The sequence below is a fragment of the Oncorhynchus nerka genome, linkage group LG15, assembly GCF_034236695.1.
Source record: "Oncorhynchus nerka isolate Pitt River linkage group LG15, Oner_Uvic_2.0, whole genome shotgun sequence".
Classification (NCBI taxonomy): Eukaryota; Metazoa; Chordata; class Actinopteri; order Salmoniformes; family Salmonidae; genus Oncorhynchus; species Oncorhynchus nerka.
In genome coordinates, this window is record NC_088410.1 from 96,972,086 (window position 1) to 96,987,085 (window position 15,000).

At 50.0% G+C, this 15,000-nt stretch overlaps 1 protein-coding gene across 2 annotated transcripts in view; it reads left to right on the forward strand.

Annotated features, from left to right (window-relative positions):
- The window catches only part of LOC115118026 (sodium- and chloride-dependent taurine transporter-like), a 66,338-nt gene that overhangs the window by 12,558 nt on the left and 38,780 nt on the right, over positions 1-15,000 (forward strand). For both annotated transcript variants that reach the window (XM_065002082.1, XM_065002083.1), the window contains exons 2-3: positions 8,102-8,331; positions 8,858-8,992. In XM_065002082.1, coding sequence (XP_064858154.1) covers positions 8,103-8,331; positions 8,858-8,992 — 364 coding nt within the window. In that variant the 5' untranslated portion in view covers position 8,102. The remainder of the gene's footprint in view (positions 1-8,101; positions 8,332-8,857; positions 8,993-15,000) is intronic.

Here is a 15,000-nt window from a genome sequence, read left to right on the forward strand (position 1 = left end):
CATTATCTACTTCACTTGCTTTAGTGATGTTAACATATGTTTCCCATGCCAATAAATCCCTTAAATTTATATTTAATTGAATTGAGACGGGAGAGAGACTGAGAGAGAGAAAGTGATAGAGAGAGTAAGACAGTGTGAGACTGAAAGGGAGAGAGAGAAAGTGTCCTCAGGGTGTAAAGAAAGTGACTGACGGAGGAAGTGAGTATGTAATGTGATTGAGTACGGTATAGAGGTCTTGAACCTACTGTACTGTCAGGCATCATGGGCATGCTTACCTGTGACAAGTACAAAAGGATAACATCAAATGCATGGCAGTCAGTGCAACAGTACAAACATCAACTTTCAGAATCAGTATTTGTACATTTGCTTTGGTCTGTCTTTGAAATATTCTTAGTCACTTTACATTTCAACATACGGTAGTTCTCTTTGACTACATGGAGACGGGTGGAACATGGAGAGTAAAGACATTAACAAATGGAAACTGTTTTAGAGACCGTGGCTGAGGGCAAGTTCTAGATCTTGGCTTCTCACCTCTGTCATTCGCCAGCCAACCGTAACTTTCGTCTCCTAAATGTCCACAGTAGTATGTGTGATGTGTGTAAAGTTTGCTTTTGACTTGGTCTGTTGTAGGTAGAGTGACAGAACAATTTATATCTACAGTTGAAGTCGGAAGTTTACATGGACTTAGGTTGGATTCATTAAAACTTGTTTTTCAATCACTCCACAAATTTCTTGTTAACAAACTATAGTTTTGGCAAGTTGGTTAAGACATCTACTTTGTGCATGACACAAGTCATTTTTCCAACAATTGTTTATAGACAGATTATTTCACTTATAATTCACTGTATCACAATTCCAGTGGGTCAGAGGTTTACATACACTAAGTTGACTGTGCCTTTAAACAGCTTGGAAAATTCCAGTTTGGAAAATTCCAGAAAATTATGTCATGGCTTTAGAAGCTTCTGATTGGCTAATTGACATCATTTGTGTCAATTGGATGTGTACTTGTGGATGTATTTCAAGGCCTACCTTCAAACTCCGTGCCTCTTTGCTTGACATCATGGGAAAATCAAAAGAAATCAGTCAAGACCTCAGAATAAATATTGTAGACCTCCACAAGTCTGGTTCATCCTTGGAAGCAATTTCCAAACGCCTGAAGGTACCACGTTCAGCTGTACAAACAATAGTACGCAAGTATAAACACCATGGGACCACGCAGCCGCCATACCGCCCAGGAAGGAGACGCGTTCTGTCTCCTAGAGATGAACGTACTTTGGTGCGAAAAGTGCAAATCAATCCCAGAACAACAGCAAAGGTGTGAAGATGCTGGAGGAAACAGGTACAAAAGTATCTATATCCACAGTAACATGAGTCCTTTATCGACCAAACCTGAAAGGCCGCTCAGCAAGGAAGAAGCCACTGCTCCAAAACTGCCATAAAAATGCCAGACTACGGTTTGCAACTAGACATGGGGACAAAGATTGTACTTTTTGGAGAAATGTCCTCTGGTCTGATGAAACAAAAATAGAACTGTTTGGCCATAATGACCATTGTTATGTTTGGAGGAAAAGAGGGAGGCTTGCACACCGAAGAACACCATCCCAACCACGAAGCACGGGGGTGGCAGCATCATGTTGTGGGTGATCTTTGCTGCAGGAGGGACTGGTGCACTTCACAAAATAGATGGCATCATGAGGACGGAAAATTATGTGGATATATTGAAGCAACATCTCAAGATATCAGTCAGGAAGTTAAAGCTTTTTCACAAATGGGTCTTCCAAATGGACAATGACCCCAAGCATACTTCCAAAGTTGTGGCAAAATGCCTTAACGACAACAAAGTCAAGGTATTGGATTGGCCATCAAAAGCCCTGACCTCAATCCCATAGATAATTTGGGGGCAGAACTGAAAAAGCGTGTACGAGCAAGGAGGCCTACAAACCTGACTCAGTTACACCAGCTCTGTCAGGAGGAATGGGCCAAAATTCCCCCAAATTATTGTAGGAAGCTTGTGGAAGGCTACCTAAACAATTTAAAGGCAATGCTACCAAATACTATTTGAGTGTATGTAGACTTCTTACCCACTGTGAATGTGATGAAGGAAATAAAAATATAAATAAATCATTCTCTCTGCTATTATTCTGACATTTCACAAGACAAGGAATTTTTACGAGGATTAAATGTCAGGAATTGTGAAAAACGGAGTTTAAATGTATTTGGCTAAGGTAAACTTCCGACCTCAACTGTATGTTAACTTTTATTTTACCAGGCAGGTCAATTAAGAACAAATTCTTATTTAGTATGACGCCAAAATGGCAATCCAGTCAAATTCGGACTAAATATCATGATTATGTATGCCAAGGATCATCAACTAGTTGGCTGGGTGGGGTTGGGGGTGGAGACATGTTGGCTGGGTGGGGTTGGGGGTGCAGACATGTTGGCTGGGTGGGGTTGGGGGTGGAGACATGTTGGATGGGTGGGGTTGGGGGTGCAGACATGTTGGCTGGGTGGGGTTGGGGTGGAGACATGTTGGCTGGGTGGGGTTGGGGGTGGAGACATGTTGGCTGGGTGGGGTTGGGGGTGGAGACATGTTGGCTGGGTGGGGTTGGGGTTGAGACATGTTGCCAGGGTGGGGTTGGGGGTGGAGACATGTTGCCAGGGTGGGGTTGGGGGTGGAGACATGTTGCCAGGGTGGGGTTGGGGGTGGAGACATGTTGCCAGGGTGGGGTTGGGGGTGGAGACATGTTGCCAGGGTGGGGTTGGGGTGGAGACATGTTGGCTGGGTGGGGTTGGGGTTGAGACATGTTGCCAGGGTGGGGTTGGCGGTGGAGACATGTTGCCAGGGTGGGGTTGGGGGTAGAGACATGTTGGCTGGGTGGGGTTGGGGGTGGAGACATGTTGGCTGGGTGGGGTTGGGGGTGGAGACATGTTGGCTGGGTGGGGTTGGGGGTGGAGAAATGTTGGCTGGGTGGGGTTGGGGGTGGAGACATGTTGGCTGGGTGGGGTTGGGGGTGGAGACATGTTGGCTGGGTGGGGTTGGGGTTGAGACATGTTGCCAGGGTGGGGTTGGGGGTGGAGACATGTTGCCAGGGTGGGGTTGGGGGTGGAGACATGTTGGCTGGGTGGGGTTGGGGGTGGAGACATGTTGGCTGGGTGGGGTTGGGGTTGAGACATGTTGCCAGGGTGGGGTTGGGGGTGGAGACATGTTGCCAGGGTGGGGTTGGGGGTGGAGACATGTTGCCAGGGTGGGGTTGGGGGTGGAGACATGTTGGCTGGGTGGGGTTGGGGGTGGAGACATGTTGGCTGGGTGGGGTTGGGGGTGGAGACATGTTGGCTGGGTGGGGTTGGGGGTGCAGACATGTTGGCTGGGTGGGGTTGGGGGTGGAGACATGTTAACTGGGTGGGGTTGGGGGTGGAGACATGTTGGCTGGGTGGGGTTGGGGGTGGAGACATGTTGCCAGGGTGGGGTTGGGGGTGGAGACATGTTGGCTGGGTGGGGTTGGGGGTGGAGACATGTTGCCAGGGTGGGGTTGGGGGTGGAGACATGTTGGCTGGGTGGGGTTGGGGGTGGAGACATGTTGCCAGGGTGGGGTTGGGGGTGGAGACATGTTGCCAGGGTGGGGTTGGGGGTGGAGACATGTTGGCTGGGTGGGGTTGGGGGTGGAGACATGTTAACTGGGTGGGGTTGGGGGTGGAGACATGTTGGCTGGGTGGGGTTGGGGGTGGAGACATGTTGCCAGGGTGGGGTTGGGGTGGAGACATGTTGGCTGGGTGGGGTTGGGGGTAGAGACATGTTGCCAGGGTGGGGTTGGGGGTGGAGACATGTTGGCTGGGTGGGGTTGGGGGTGGAGACATGTTGCCAGGGTGGGGTTGGGGGTGGAGACATGTTGGCTGGGTGGGGTTGGGGGTGGAGACATGTTGCCAGGGTGGGGTTGGGGGTGGAGACATGTTGCCAGGGTGGGGTTGGGGGTGGAGACATGTTGGCTGGGTGGGGTTGGGGGTGGAGACATGTTGCCAGGGTGGGGTTGGGGGTGGAGACATGTTGCCAGGGTGGGGTTGGGGGTGGAGACATGTTGGCTGGGTGGGGTTGGGGGTGGAGACATGTTGCCAGGGTGGGGTTGGGGTGGAGACATGTTGCCAGGGTGGGGTTGGGGGTGGAGACATGTTGCCAGGGTGGGGTTGGGGGTGGAGACATGTTGCCAGGGTGGGGTTGGGGGTGGAGACATGTTGCCAGGGTGGGGTTGGGGGTGGAGACATGTTGCCAGGGTGGGGTTGGGGTTGAGACATGTTGCCAGGGTGGGGTTGGGGGTGGAGACATGTTGGCTGGGTGGGGTTGGGGGTGGAGACATGTTGGCTGGGTGGGGTTGGGGGGAGACATGTTGCCAGGGTGGGGTTGGGGGTGGAGACATGTTGCCAGGGTGGGGTTGGGGGTGGAGACATGTTGCCAGGGTGGGGTTGGGGGTGGAGACAAGTTGCCAGGGTGGGGTTGGGGGTGGAGACATGTTGGCTGGGTGGGGTTGGGGGTGGAGACATGTTGCCAGGGTGGGGTTGGGGGTGGAGACATGTTGGCTGGGTGGGGTTGGGGGTGGAGACATGTTGGCTGGGTGGGGTTGGGGTTGGAGACATGTTGGCTGGGTGGGGTTGGGGGTGGAGACATGTTGCCAGGGTGGGGTTGGGGTTGAGACATGTTGCCAGGGTGGGGGTGGGGGTGGAGACATGTTGGCTGGGTGGGGTTGGGGGGTGGAGACATATTGCCAGGGTGGGGTTGGGGGTGGAGACATGTTGCCAGGGTGGGGTTGGGGGTGGAGACATGTTGCCAGGGTGGGGTTGGGGGTGGAGACATGTTGCCAGGGTGGGGTTGGGGGTGGAGACATGTTGCCAGGGTGGGGTTGGGGGTGGAGACATGTTGCCAGGGTGGGGTTGGGGGTGGAGACATGTTGCCAGGGTGGGGTTGGGGTTGAGACATGTTGCCAGGGTGGGGTTGGGGGTGGAGACATGTTGGCTGGGTGGGGTTGGGGGTGGAGACATGTTGCCAGGGTGGGGTTGGGGGTGGAGACATGTTGCCAGGGTGGGGTTGGGGTTGAGACATGTTGCCAGGGTGGGGTTGGGGGTGGAGACATGTTGCCAGGGTGGGGTTGGGGGTGGAGACATGTTGCCAGGGTGGGGTTGGGGTTGAGACATGTTGCCAGGGTGGGGTTGGGGGTGGAGACATGTTGCCAGGGTGGGGTTGGGGGTGGAGACATGTTGGGTGGGTGGGGTTGGGGGTGGAGACATGTTGCCAGGGTGGGGTTGGGGGTGGAGACATGTTGGCTAGGTGGGGTTGGGGGTGGAGACATGTTGGCTGGGTGGGGTTGGGGTTGGAGACATGTTGGCTGGGTGGGGTTGGGGGTGGAGACATGTTGCCAGGGTGGGGTTGGGGTTGAGACATGTTGCCAGGGTGGGGTTGGGGGTGGAGACATGTTGCCAGGGTGGGGTTGGGGGTGGAGACATGTTGCCAGGGTGGGGTTGGGGGTGGAGACATGTTGCCAGGGTGGGGTTGGGGGTGGAGACATGTTGCCAGGGTGGGGTTGGGGTTGAGACATGTTGGCTGGGTGGGGTTGGGGGTGGAGACATGTTGCCAGGGTGGGGTTGGGGGTGGAGACATGTTGCCAGGGTGGGGTTGGGGTTGAGACATGTTGCCAGGGTGGGGTTGGGGGTGGAGACATGTTGGCTGGGTGGGGTTGGGGGTGGAGACATGTTGGCTGGGTGGGGTTGGGGGTGGAGACATGTTGCCAGGGTGGGGTTGGGGGTGGAGACATGTTGCCAGGGTGGGGTTGGGGGTGGAGACATGTTGCCAGGGTGGGGTTGGGGGTGGAGACATGTTGCCAGGGTGGGGTTGGGGGTGGAGACATGTTGCCAGGGTGGGGTTGGGGGTGGAGACATGTTGGCTGGGTGGGGTTGGGTTGGGGGTGGAGACATGTTGCCAGGGTGGGGTTGGGGGTGGAGACATGTTGCCAGGGTGGGGTTGGGGGTGGAGACATGTTGGCTGGGTGGGGTTGGGGGTGGAGACATGTTAACTGGGTGGGGTTGGGGGTGGAGACATGTTGGCTGGGTGGGGTTGGGGGTGGAGACATGTTGCCAGGGTGGGGTTGGGGGTGGAGACATGTTGGCTGGGTGGGGTTGGGGGTGGAGACATGTTGCCAGGGTGGGGTTGGGGGTGGAGACATGTTGGCTGGGTGTGGTTGGGGGTGGAGACATGTTGCCAGGGTGGGGTTGGGGGTGGAGACATGTTGCCAGGGTGGGGTTGGGGGTGGAGACATGTTGGCTGGGTGGGGTTGGGGGTGGAGACATGTTAACTGGGTGGGGTTGGGGGTGGAGACATGTTGGCTGGGTGGGGTTGGGGGTGGAGACATGTTGCCAGGGTGGGGTTGGGGGTGGAGACATGTTGGCTGGGTGGGGTTGGGGGTAGAGACATGTTGCCAGGGTGGGGTTGGGGGTGGAGACATGTTGGCTGGGTGGGGTTGGGGGTGGAGACATGTTGCCAGGGTGGGGTTGGGGGTGGAGACATGTTGGCTGGGTGGGGTTGGGGGTGGAGACATGTTGCCAGGGTGGGGTTGGGGGTGGAGACATGTTGCCAGGGTGGGGTTGGGGGTGGAGACATGTTGCCAGGGTGGGGTTGGGGGTGGAGACATGTTGCCAGGGTGGGGTTGGGGGTGGAGACATGTTGCCAGGGTGGGGTTGGGGGTGGAGACATGTTGGCTGGGTGGGGTTGGGGGTGGAGACATGTTGCCAGGGTGGGGTTGGGGGTGGAGACATGTTGCCAGGGTGGGGTTGGGGGTGGAGACATGTTGGCTGGGTGGGGTTGGGGGTGGAGACATGTTGCCAGGGTGGGGTTGGGGGTGGAGACATGTTGCCAGGGTGGGGTTGGGGGTGGAGACATGTTGGCTGGGTGGGGTTGGGGGTGGAGACATGTTGCCAGGGTGGGGTTGGGGGTGGAGACATGTTGGCTGGGTGGGGTTGGGGGTGGAGACATGTTGCCAGGGTGGGGTTGGGGGTGGAGACATGTTGCCAGGGTGGGGTTGGGGTTGGAGACATGTTGCCAGGGTGGGGTTGGGGGTGGAGACATGTTGCCAGGGTGGGGTTGGGGGTGGAGACATGTTGCCAGGGTGGGGTTGGGGGTGGAGACATGTTGCCAGGGTGGGGTTGGGGGTGGAGACATGTTGCCAGGGTGGGGTTGGGGGTGGAGACATGTTGCCAGGGTGGGGTTGGGGGTGGAGACATGTTGCCAGGGTGGGGTTGGGGGTGGAGACATGTTGCCAGGGTGGGGTTGGGGGTGGAGACATGTTGCCAGGGTGGGGTTGGGGGTGGAGACATGTTGCCAGGGTGGGGTTGGGGGTGGAGACATGTTGCCAGGGTGAGGTTGGGGGTGGAGACATGTTGCCAGGGTGAGGTTGGGGGTGGAGACATGTTGCCAGGGTGGGGTTGGGGGTGGAGACATGTTGCCAGGGTGAGGTTGGGGGTGGAGACATGTTGCCAGGGTGGGGTTGGGGGTGGAGACATGTTGCCAGGGTGGGGTTGGGGGTGGAGGCTCACTTCCTGTAGTTTGTTTTCCTTTACATAACAAATGTATTATTTGTTAACTCATCAGAATGATCAATGCTTTTGTATTCACATACCATACCTTTTAAATGTATTTTTATTTTTGAGTGGCAGCTCACAGGTGAATAGGAACTGAATATAGAATTCTATGACTATGTATATTATACCTCGTTGGGTGGTGGCCCTATATGATATCACACATACTTCAAGATTATTACACCAAGCAATTCCCGCCTAGTTATGAATGACTAAAATCTAAAATATTACTACAGTATTATAGACATGTGGAATGATTGATTGATGCATATACTGTAAGATAAGTTACTCCATACCAGGGTTAGATAAGGAGAAGAGGATATCCAAGCCCCTCTGAGAATTTGTATTGACATGACTGTATGACATGTGTATGTGAATTATAGCTGTGGCGTTTGACAGGTTAAATAGAGCTGTGTTACGGTCTTTACGATATCAACGGCCTCAGATGAACTCTATCTAATCCTCTCCATCTCCCTCCTTCCTGCAGCATGGCACAGAAAGAGAAGCTCCAGTGTCTGAAGGACTTCCATAAGGACACGCTGAAGCCTTCCCCGGGGAAGAGCCCTGGCACCCGGCCCGAGGACGAGGCAGAGGGGAAGCCCGTCCAGAGGGAGAAGTGGAACTCCAAACTGGACTTTATCCTGTCCGTCGCTGGGGGCTTCGTGGGTTTAGGGAACGTCTGGCGTTTCCCATACCTCTGCTATAAGAATGGCGGAGGTGAGTTCCTGTCTCTTTTACAGCTACTGACTAGGTCATGAACGGTGAGATGGAATGAAGCCATTCCAATTCCAACTCTGTATTCTAAGAGGTTTGGGGTCAATGACCCTATTTAACTGTGACATGTCCGTGCAAGCAGAAGACGCAGAGTGTTGCGTTCTACGAGGGGATTAAAGTCAGCAGATGGCGTTGATACAGGTCATCAGGTAGCAGTCTCTCTGCATGTAACCATGGTTCCCATTACAGCTGCCGTCTAGGTCTAGAACCTGAAGGCTTTGCCAGTTCAAAGCCTTTCCAATTGACCAACCATTCGAAGGTTGACATACTCGATTAACGACTGTCCTCCATCTCACTCCCTTCTAACATGACGGACGTCTAATTCTTTACCGTAATACTCTGAGAAAGAGTATTACTCCCTCGATTCACACATACTCTCCGTTGGTTTTGTCCCACTTTTTGTCTTTTGGGATCTGACACATTTGTGGTTACCGTGGTTATCGTTATTCGTCTTCTCCTCCTCCTCCAGGTGCATTTCTCATCCCGTACACTATCTTCCTCTTTGGCGGCGGTCTCCCTGTGTTCTTCCTGGAGGTGGCCCTGGGACAATATACCTCCGAGGGTGGAATCACCTGCTGGGAAAAACTTTGCCCCATCTTTACTGGTGAGTACATCTTTACTAGTGAGTACATCTTTACTAGTGAGTACATCTTTACTAGTGAGTACATCTAGTGAGTACATCTTTACTAGTGAGTACATCTTTACTGGTGAGTACATCTTTACTGGTCAGTACATGTTTACTAGTGAGTACATCTTTACTGGTGAGTACATCTTTACTGGTGAGTACATCTTTACTAGTGAGTACATCTTTACTGGTGAGTACATCTTTACTGGTGAGTACATCTTTACTAGTGAGTACATCTTTACGGGTGAGTACATCTTTACTGGTGAGTACATCTTTACTGGTCAGTACATCTTTACTGGTCAGTACATCTTTACTGGTGAGTACATCTTTACTGGTGAGTACATCTTTACTGGTCAGTACATTTTTAAATGAGGTTGCCCTCATAAAATAGGTTTCTACACTCAAGGGTATTTCGTGGTTAAATACATATAAAATGAATACAACTTTTATTCATACAGGTAAGTCAATTAAAAAAATAGAATCTTATTTGCAATGACGACCTGGCAATCAAAGCTACTGTAGAAGAGCAGAACATTCTCAGGTCAAATCAGGTCAATGACCTTTAGCAGCAATCAAATGTTGTGATGTACAAATGGCGTAGCTTTCTAAGGAATAGTAAATAATTGATGGACAGGGCAACTATATTCAGGCCAGGAAAGATACCACACATTATATTACACTGGCTCTGCCTCGCCCACACTGACTCCAGGGGAGTCCAATCAACTAGCCTTATTTTGATACTGCCTGGTTGCTAGGTGTCCTGTACTGCAGATGCATCCTGTTCCCCGTAGACTTCCTCCTCTCCTAACTGCCAACTAACTGCCAACTGATATGCCCCGGCTGCTTTAGATACAGTTCAAGTTGGAAGTTAACATACACTTAGGTTGGAGCCATTAAAACTCGTTTTTCAACCACACCACAAATTTCTTGTTAACAAACTATAGTTTTGGCAAGTCGGTTTAGACATCTACTTTGTGCATGACACAAGTCATTTTTCCAACAATTGTTTACAGACAGATTATTTCACTTATAATTCACTGTATCACAATTCCAGTGGGTCAGAAGTTTACATACACTTTGTTGACTGTGCCTTTAAACAGCTTGGAAAATTCCAGAAAATTATGTCATGGCTTTAGAAGCTTTTGATAGGCTAATTTACATCATTTGAGTCAATTGGAGGTGTACCTGTGAATGTATTTCAAGGCCTACCTTCAAACTCAGTGCCTCTTTGCTTGACATCATGGGAAAATGAAAAGAAATCAGCCAAGACCTCAGAAAAAAATGTAGACCTCCACAAGTCTGGTTCATCCTTGGGAGCAATTTCCAAACGCCTGAAGGTACACGTTCATCTGTACAAGCACTATTGCTATTATATGCAAGTATAAACTCCATGGGACCACGCAGCCGTCATACCGCTCAGGAAGGAGATGCGTTCTGTCTCCTAGAGATGAACGTACTTTGGTGCGAAATGTGCAAATCAATCCCAGAACAACAGCAAATTACCTTGTGAAGATGCTGGAGGAAACAGGTACAAAAGTATCTATACCCACAGTAAAATGAGTCCTATATCGACGTAACTTGAAAGGCCGCTCAGCAAGGAAGAAGCCACTGCTCCAAAACCGCCATAAAATTGCCAGACTACAGTTTGCAACTGCGCAAGGGGACAAAGATTGTACTTTTTGGAGAAATGTCCTCTGGTCTGATGAAACAAAAATAGAACTGTTTGGCCATAATGACCATTGTTGTGTTTGGAGGAAAAAGGGGGAAGCTTGCAATCCAAAGAACACATTCCCAACCGTGAAGCACGGGGGTGGCAGCATCATGTTGTGGGGGTGCTTTGCTGCAGGAGGAACCGGTGCACTTCACAAAATAGATGGCTTCATGAGGAAGAAAGTGATGTGGATATATTGAAGCAACATCTCAAGACATCAGTCAGGAAATTAAAGCTTGGTTGCAAATGGGTCTTCCAAATGGACAATGACCCCAAGCATACATCCACAGTTGTGGGAAAATGGCTTAAGGACAACAAAGTCAAGGTATTGGAGTGGCCATCACAAAGCCCTGACCTCAAGCCTATAATCCTGTATCCTGTTTGTGGGCAGAACTGAAAAAGTGTGTGCGAGCAAGGAGGCCTACAAACCTGACTCAGTTACACCAGCTCTGTCAGGAGGCCTACAAACCTGACTCAGTTACACCAGCTCTGTCAGGAGGCCTACAAACCTGACTCAGTTACACCAGCTCTGTCAGGAGGCCTACAAACCTGACTCAGTTACACCAGCTCTGTCAGGAGGCCTACAAACCTGACTCAGTTACACCAGCTCTGTCAGGAGGAATGGGCCAAAATGCACCCAACTTATTGTGGGAAGCTTGTGGAAGGCTACCCGAAACATTTGACCCAAGTTAAACCATTTAAAGGCAATGCTACCAAATACTAATTGAGTGTATGTAAACTTCTGACGCACTGGGAATGTGATGAAATAAATCAAAGCTGAAATAAATCATTCTCTCTACTATTATTATGACATTTCACACACTTCTTAACAGGGAATTTTTACTATGATTAAATGTCAGGAATTGTGAAAAACTGAGTTTAAACGTATTTGGCTAAAGGTGTATGTAAACTTCCGACTTCAACTGTGTTACACACTCAGTACTGAGGGTTGAGGGAAACTGAAAGTCAATAGAAGGTACTCTTGGCTGTACTCCCTCTTGTCCTACTGCTCATACCACTCAGAAAAAATATATGTTTTTTGTCTGTTTCTGATATTTTGTTATTTTAACACTGCATATGTAATATGTCTTACCACATTCAATACTCACAAATCACAAGTCCCATAACATCCAGAACAAATTCACATTCAATACTCACAAATCACAAGTCCCAAGTCCCATAACACCCAGAACAAATTCACATTGAATACTCACAAATCACAAGTCCCAAGTCCCATAACACCCAGAACAAATTCAAATTCAAAAAACAAATCAAGCAACACCTCACGGCACAATGTTTCTCCCCCATGTGACCTACTGGTTGTGTGTACTGACATGTGACCTACTGGTTGTGTGTACTGACATGTGACCTACTGGTTGTATGTACTGACATGTGACCTACTGGTTGTGTGTACTGACATGTGACCTACTGGTTGTGTGTATGTACTGACATGTGACCTACTGGTTGTGTGTACTGACATGTGACCTACTGGTTGTATGTACTGACATGTGACCTACTGGTTGTGTGTACTGACATGTGACCTACTGGTTGTGTGTACTGACATGTGACCTACTGGTTGTGTGTACTGACATGTGACCTACTGGTTGTGTGTATGTACTGACATGTGACCTACTGGTTGTGTGTATGTACTGACATGTGACCTACTGGTTGTGTGTATGTACTGACATGTGACCTACTGGTTGTGTGTATGTACTGACATGTGACCTACTGGTTGTGTGTACTGACATGTGACCTACTGGTTGTGTGTACTGACATGTGACCTACTGGTTGTGTGTACTGACATGTGACCTACTGGTTGTATGTACTGACATGTGGCCTACTGGTTGTGTGTACTGACATGTGACCTACTGGTTGTGTGTATGTAATGACATGTGACCTACTGGTTGTGTGTACTGACATGTGACCTACTGGTTGTGTGTACTGACATGTGACCTACTGGTTGTGTGTACTGACATGTGACCTACTGGTTGTGTGTACTGACATGTGACCTACTGGATGTGTGTACAGACATGTGACCTACTGGTTGTGTGTACTGACATGTGACCTACTGGTTGTGTGTACTGACATGTGACCTACTGGTTGTGTGTACTGACATGTGACCTACTGGTTGTGTGTACTGACATGTGACCTACTGGATGTGTGTACTGACATGTGCCCTACTGGTTGTGTGTACTGACATGTGACCTACTGGTTGTGTGTACTGACATGTGACCTACTGGTTGTGTGTACTGACATGTGACCTACTGGTTGTATGTACTGACATGTGGCCTACTGGTTGTGTGTACTGACATGTGACCTACTGGTTGTGTGTATGTACTGACATGTGGCCTACTGGTTGTATGTACTGACATGTGACCTACTGGCTGTGTGTACTGACATGTGACCTACTGGTTGTGTGTACTGACATGTGACCTACTGGTTATGTGTACTGACATGTGACCTACTGGTTGTGTGTATGTACTGACATGTGACCTACTGGTTGTATGTACTGACATGTGACCTACTGGTTGTGTGTATGTACTGACATGTGACCTACTGGTTGTGTGTATGTACTGACATGTGACCTACTGGTTGTGTGTATGTACTGACATGTGACCTACTGGTTGTGTGTATGTACTGACATGTGACCTACTGGTTGTGTGTATGTACTGACATGTGACCTACTGGTTGTGTGTACTGACATGTGACCTACTGGTTGTGTGTACTGACATGTGACCTACTGGTTGTGTGTACTGACATGTGACCTACTGGTTGTATGTACTGACATGTGGCCTACTGGTTGTGTGTACTGACATGTGACCTACTGGTTGTGTGTCTGTACTGACATGTGACCTACTGGTTGTGTGTATGTACTGACATGTGACCTACTGGTTGTATGTACTGACATGTGGCCTACTGGTTGTATGTACTGACATGTGACCTACTGGTTGTGTGTACGTACTGACATGTGACCTACTGGATGTGTGTCTGTACTGACATGTGACCTACTGGTTGTGTGTACTGACATGTGACCTACTGGTTGTGTGTACTGACATGTGACCTACTGGTTGTGTGTATGTACTGACATGTGACCTACTGGTTGTGTGTATGTACTGACATGTGACCTACTGGTTGTGTGTATGTACTGACATGTGACCTACTGGTTGTGTGTACTGACATGTGACCTACTGGTTGTGTGTGTATGTACTGACGTGTGACCTACTGGTTGTGTGTATGTACTGACATGTGACCTACTGGTTGTGTGTATGTACTGACGTGTGACCTACTGGTTGTGTGCACTGACATGTGACCTACTGGTTGTGTGTACTGACATGTGACCTACTGGTTGTGTGTATGTACTGACGTGTGACCTACTGGTTGTGTGCACTGACATGTGACCTACTGGTTGTGTGTACTGACATGTGACCTACTGGTTGTGTGTATGTACTGACATGTGACCTACTGGTTGTGTGTATGTACTGACATGTGACCTACTGGTTGTGTGTACTGACATGTGACCTACTGGTTGTGTGTACTGACATGTGACCTACTGGTTGTGTGTATGTACTGACATGTGACCTACTGGTTGTGTGTATGTACTGACATGTGACCTACTGGTTGTGTGTATGTACTGACATGTGACCTACTGGTTGTGTGTACTGACATGTGACCTACTGGTTGTGTGTACTGACATGTGACCTACTGGTTGTATGTACTGACATGTGGCCTACTGGTTGTGTGTACTGACATGTGACCTACTGGTTGTGTGTATGTAATGACATGTGACCTACTGGTTGTGTGTACTGACATGTGACCTACTGGTTGTGTGTACTGACATGTGACCTACTGGTTGTGTGTACTGACATGTGACCTACTGGTTGTGTGTACTGACATGTGACCTACTGGATGTGTGTACAGACATGTGACCTACTGGTTGTGTGTACTGACATGTGACCTACTGGTTGTATGTACTGACATGTGACCTACTGGTTGTGTGTACTGACATGTGACCTGCTGGTTGTGTGTACTGACATGTGACCTACTGGATGTGTGTACTTACATGTGCCCTACTGGTTGTGTGTACTGACATGTGACCTACTGGTTGTGTGTACTGACATGTGACCTACTGGTTGTGTGTACTGACATGTGACCTACTGGTTGTATGTACTGACATGTGGCCTACTGGTTGTGTGTACTGACATGTGACCTACTGGTTGTGTGTATGTACTGACATGTGGCCTACTGGTTGTATGTACTGACATGTGACCTACTGGCT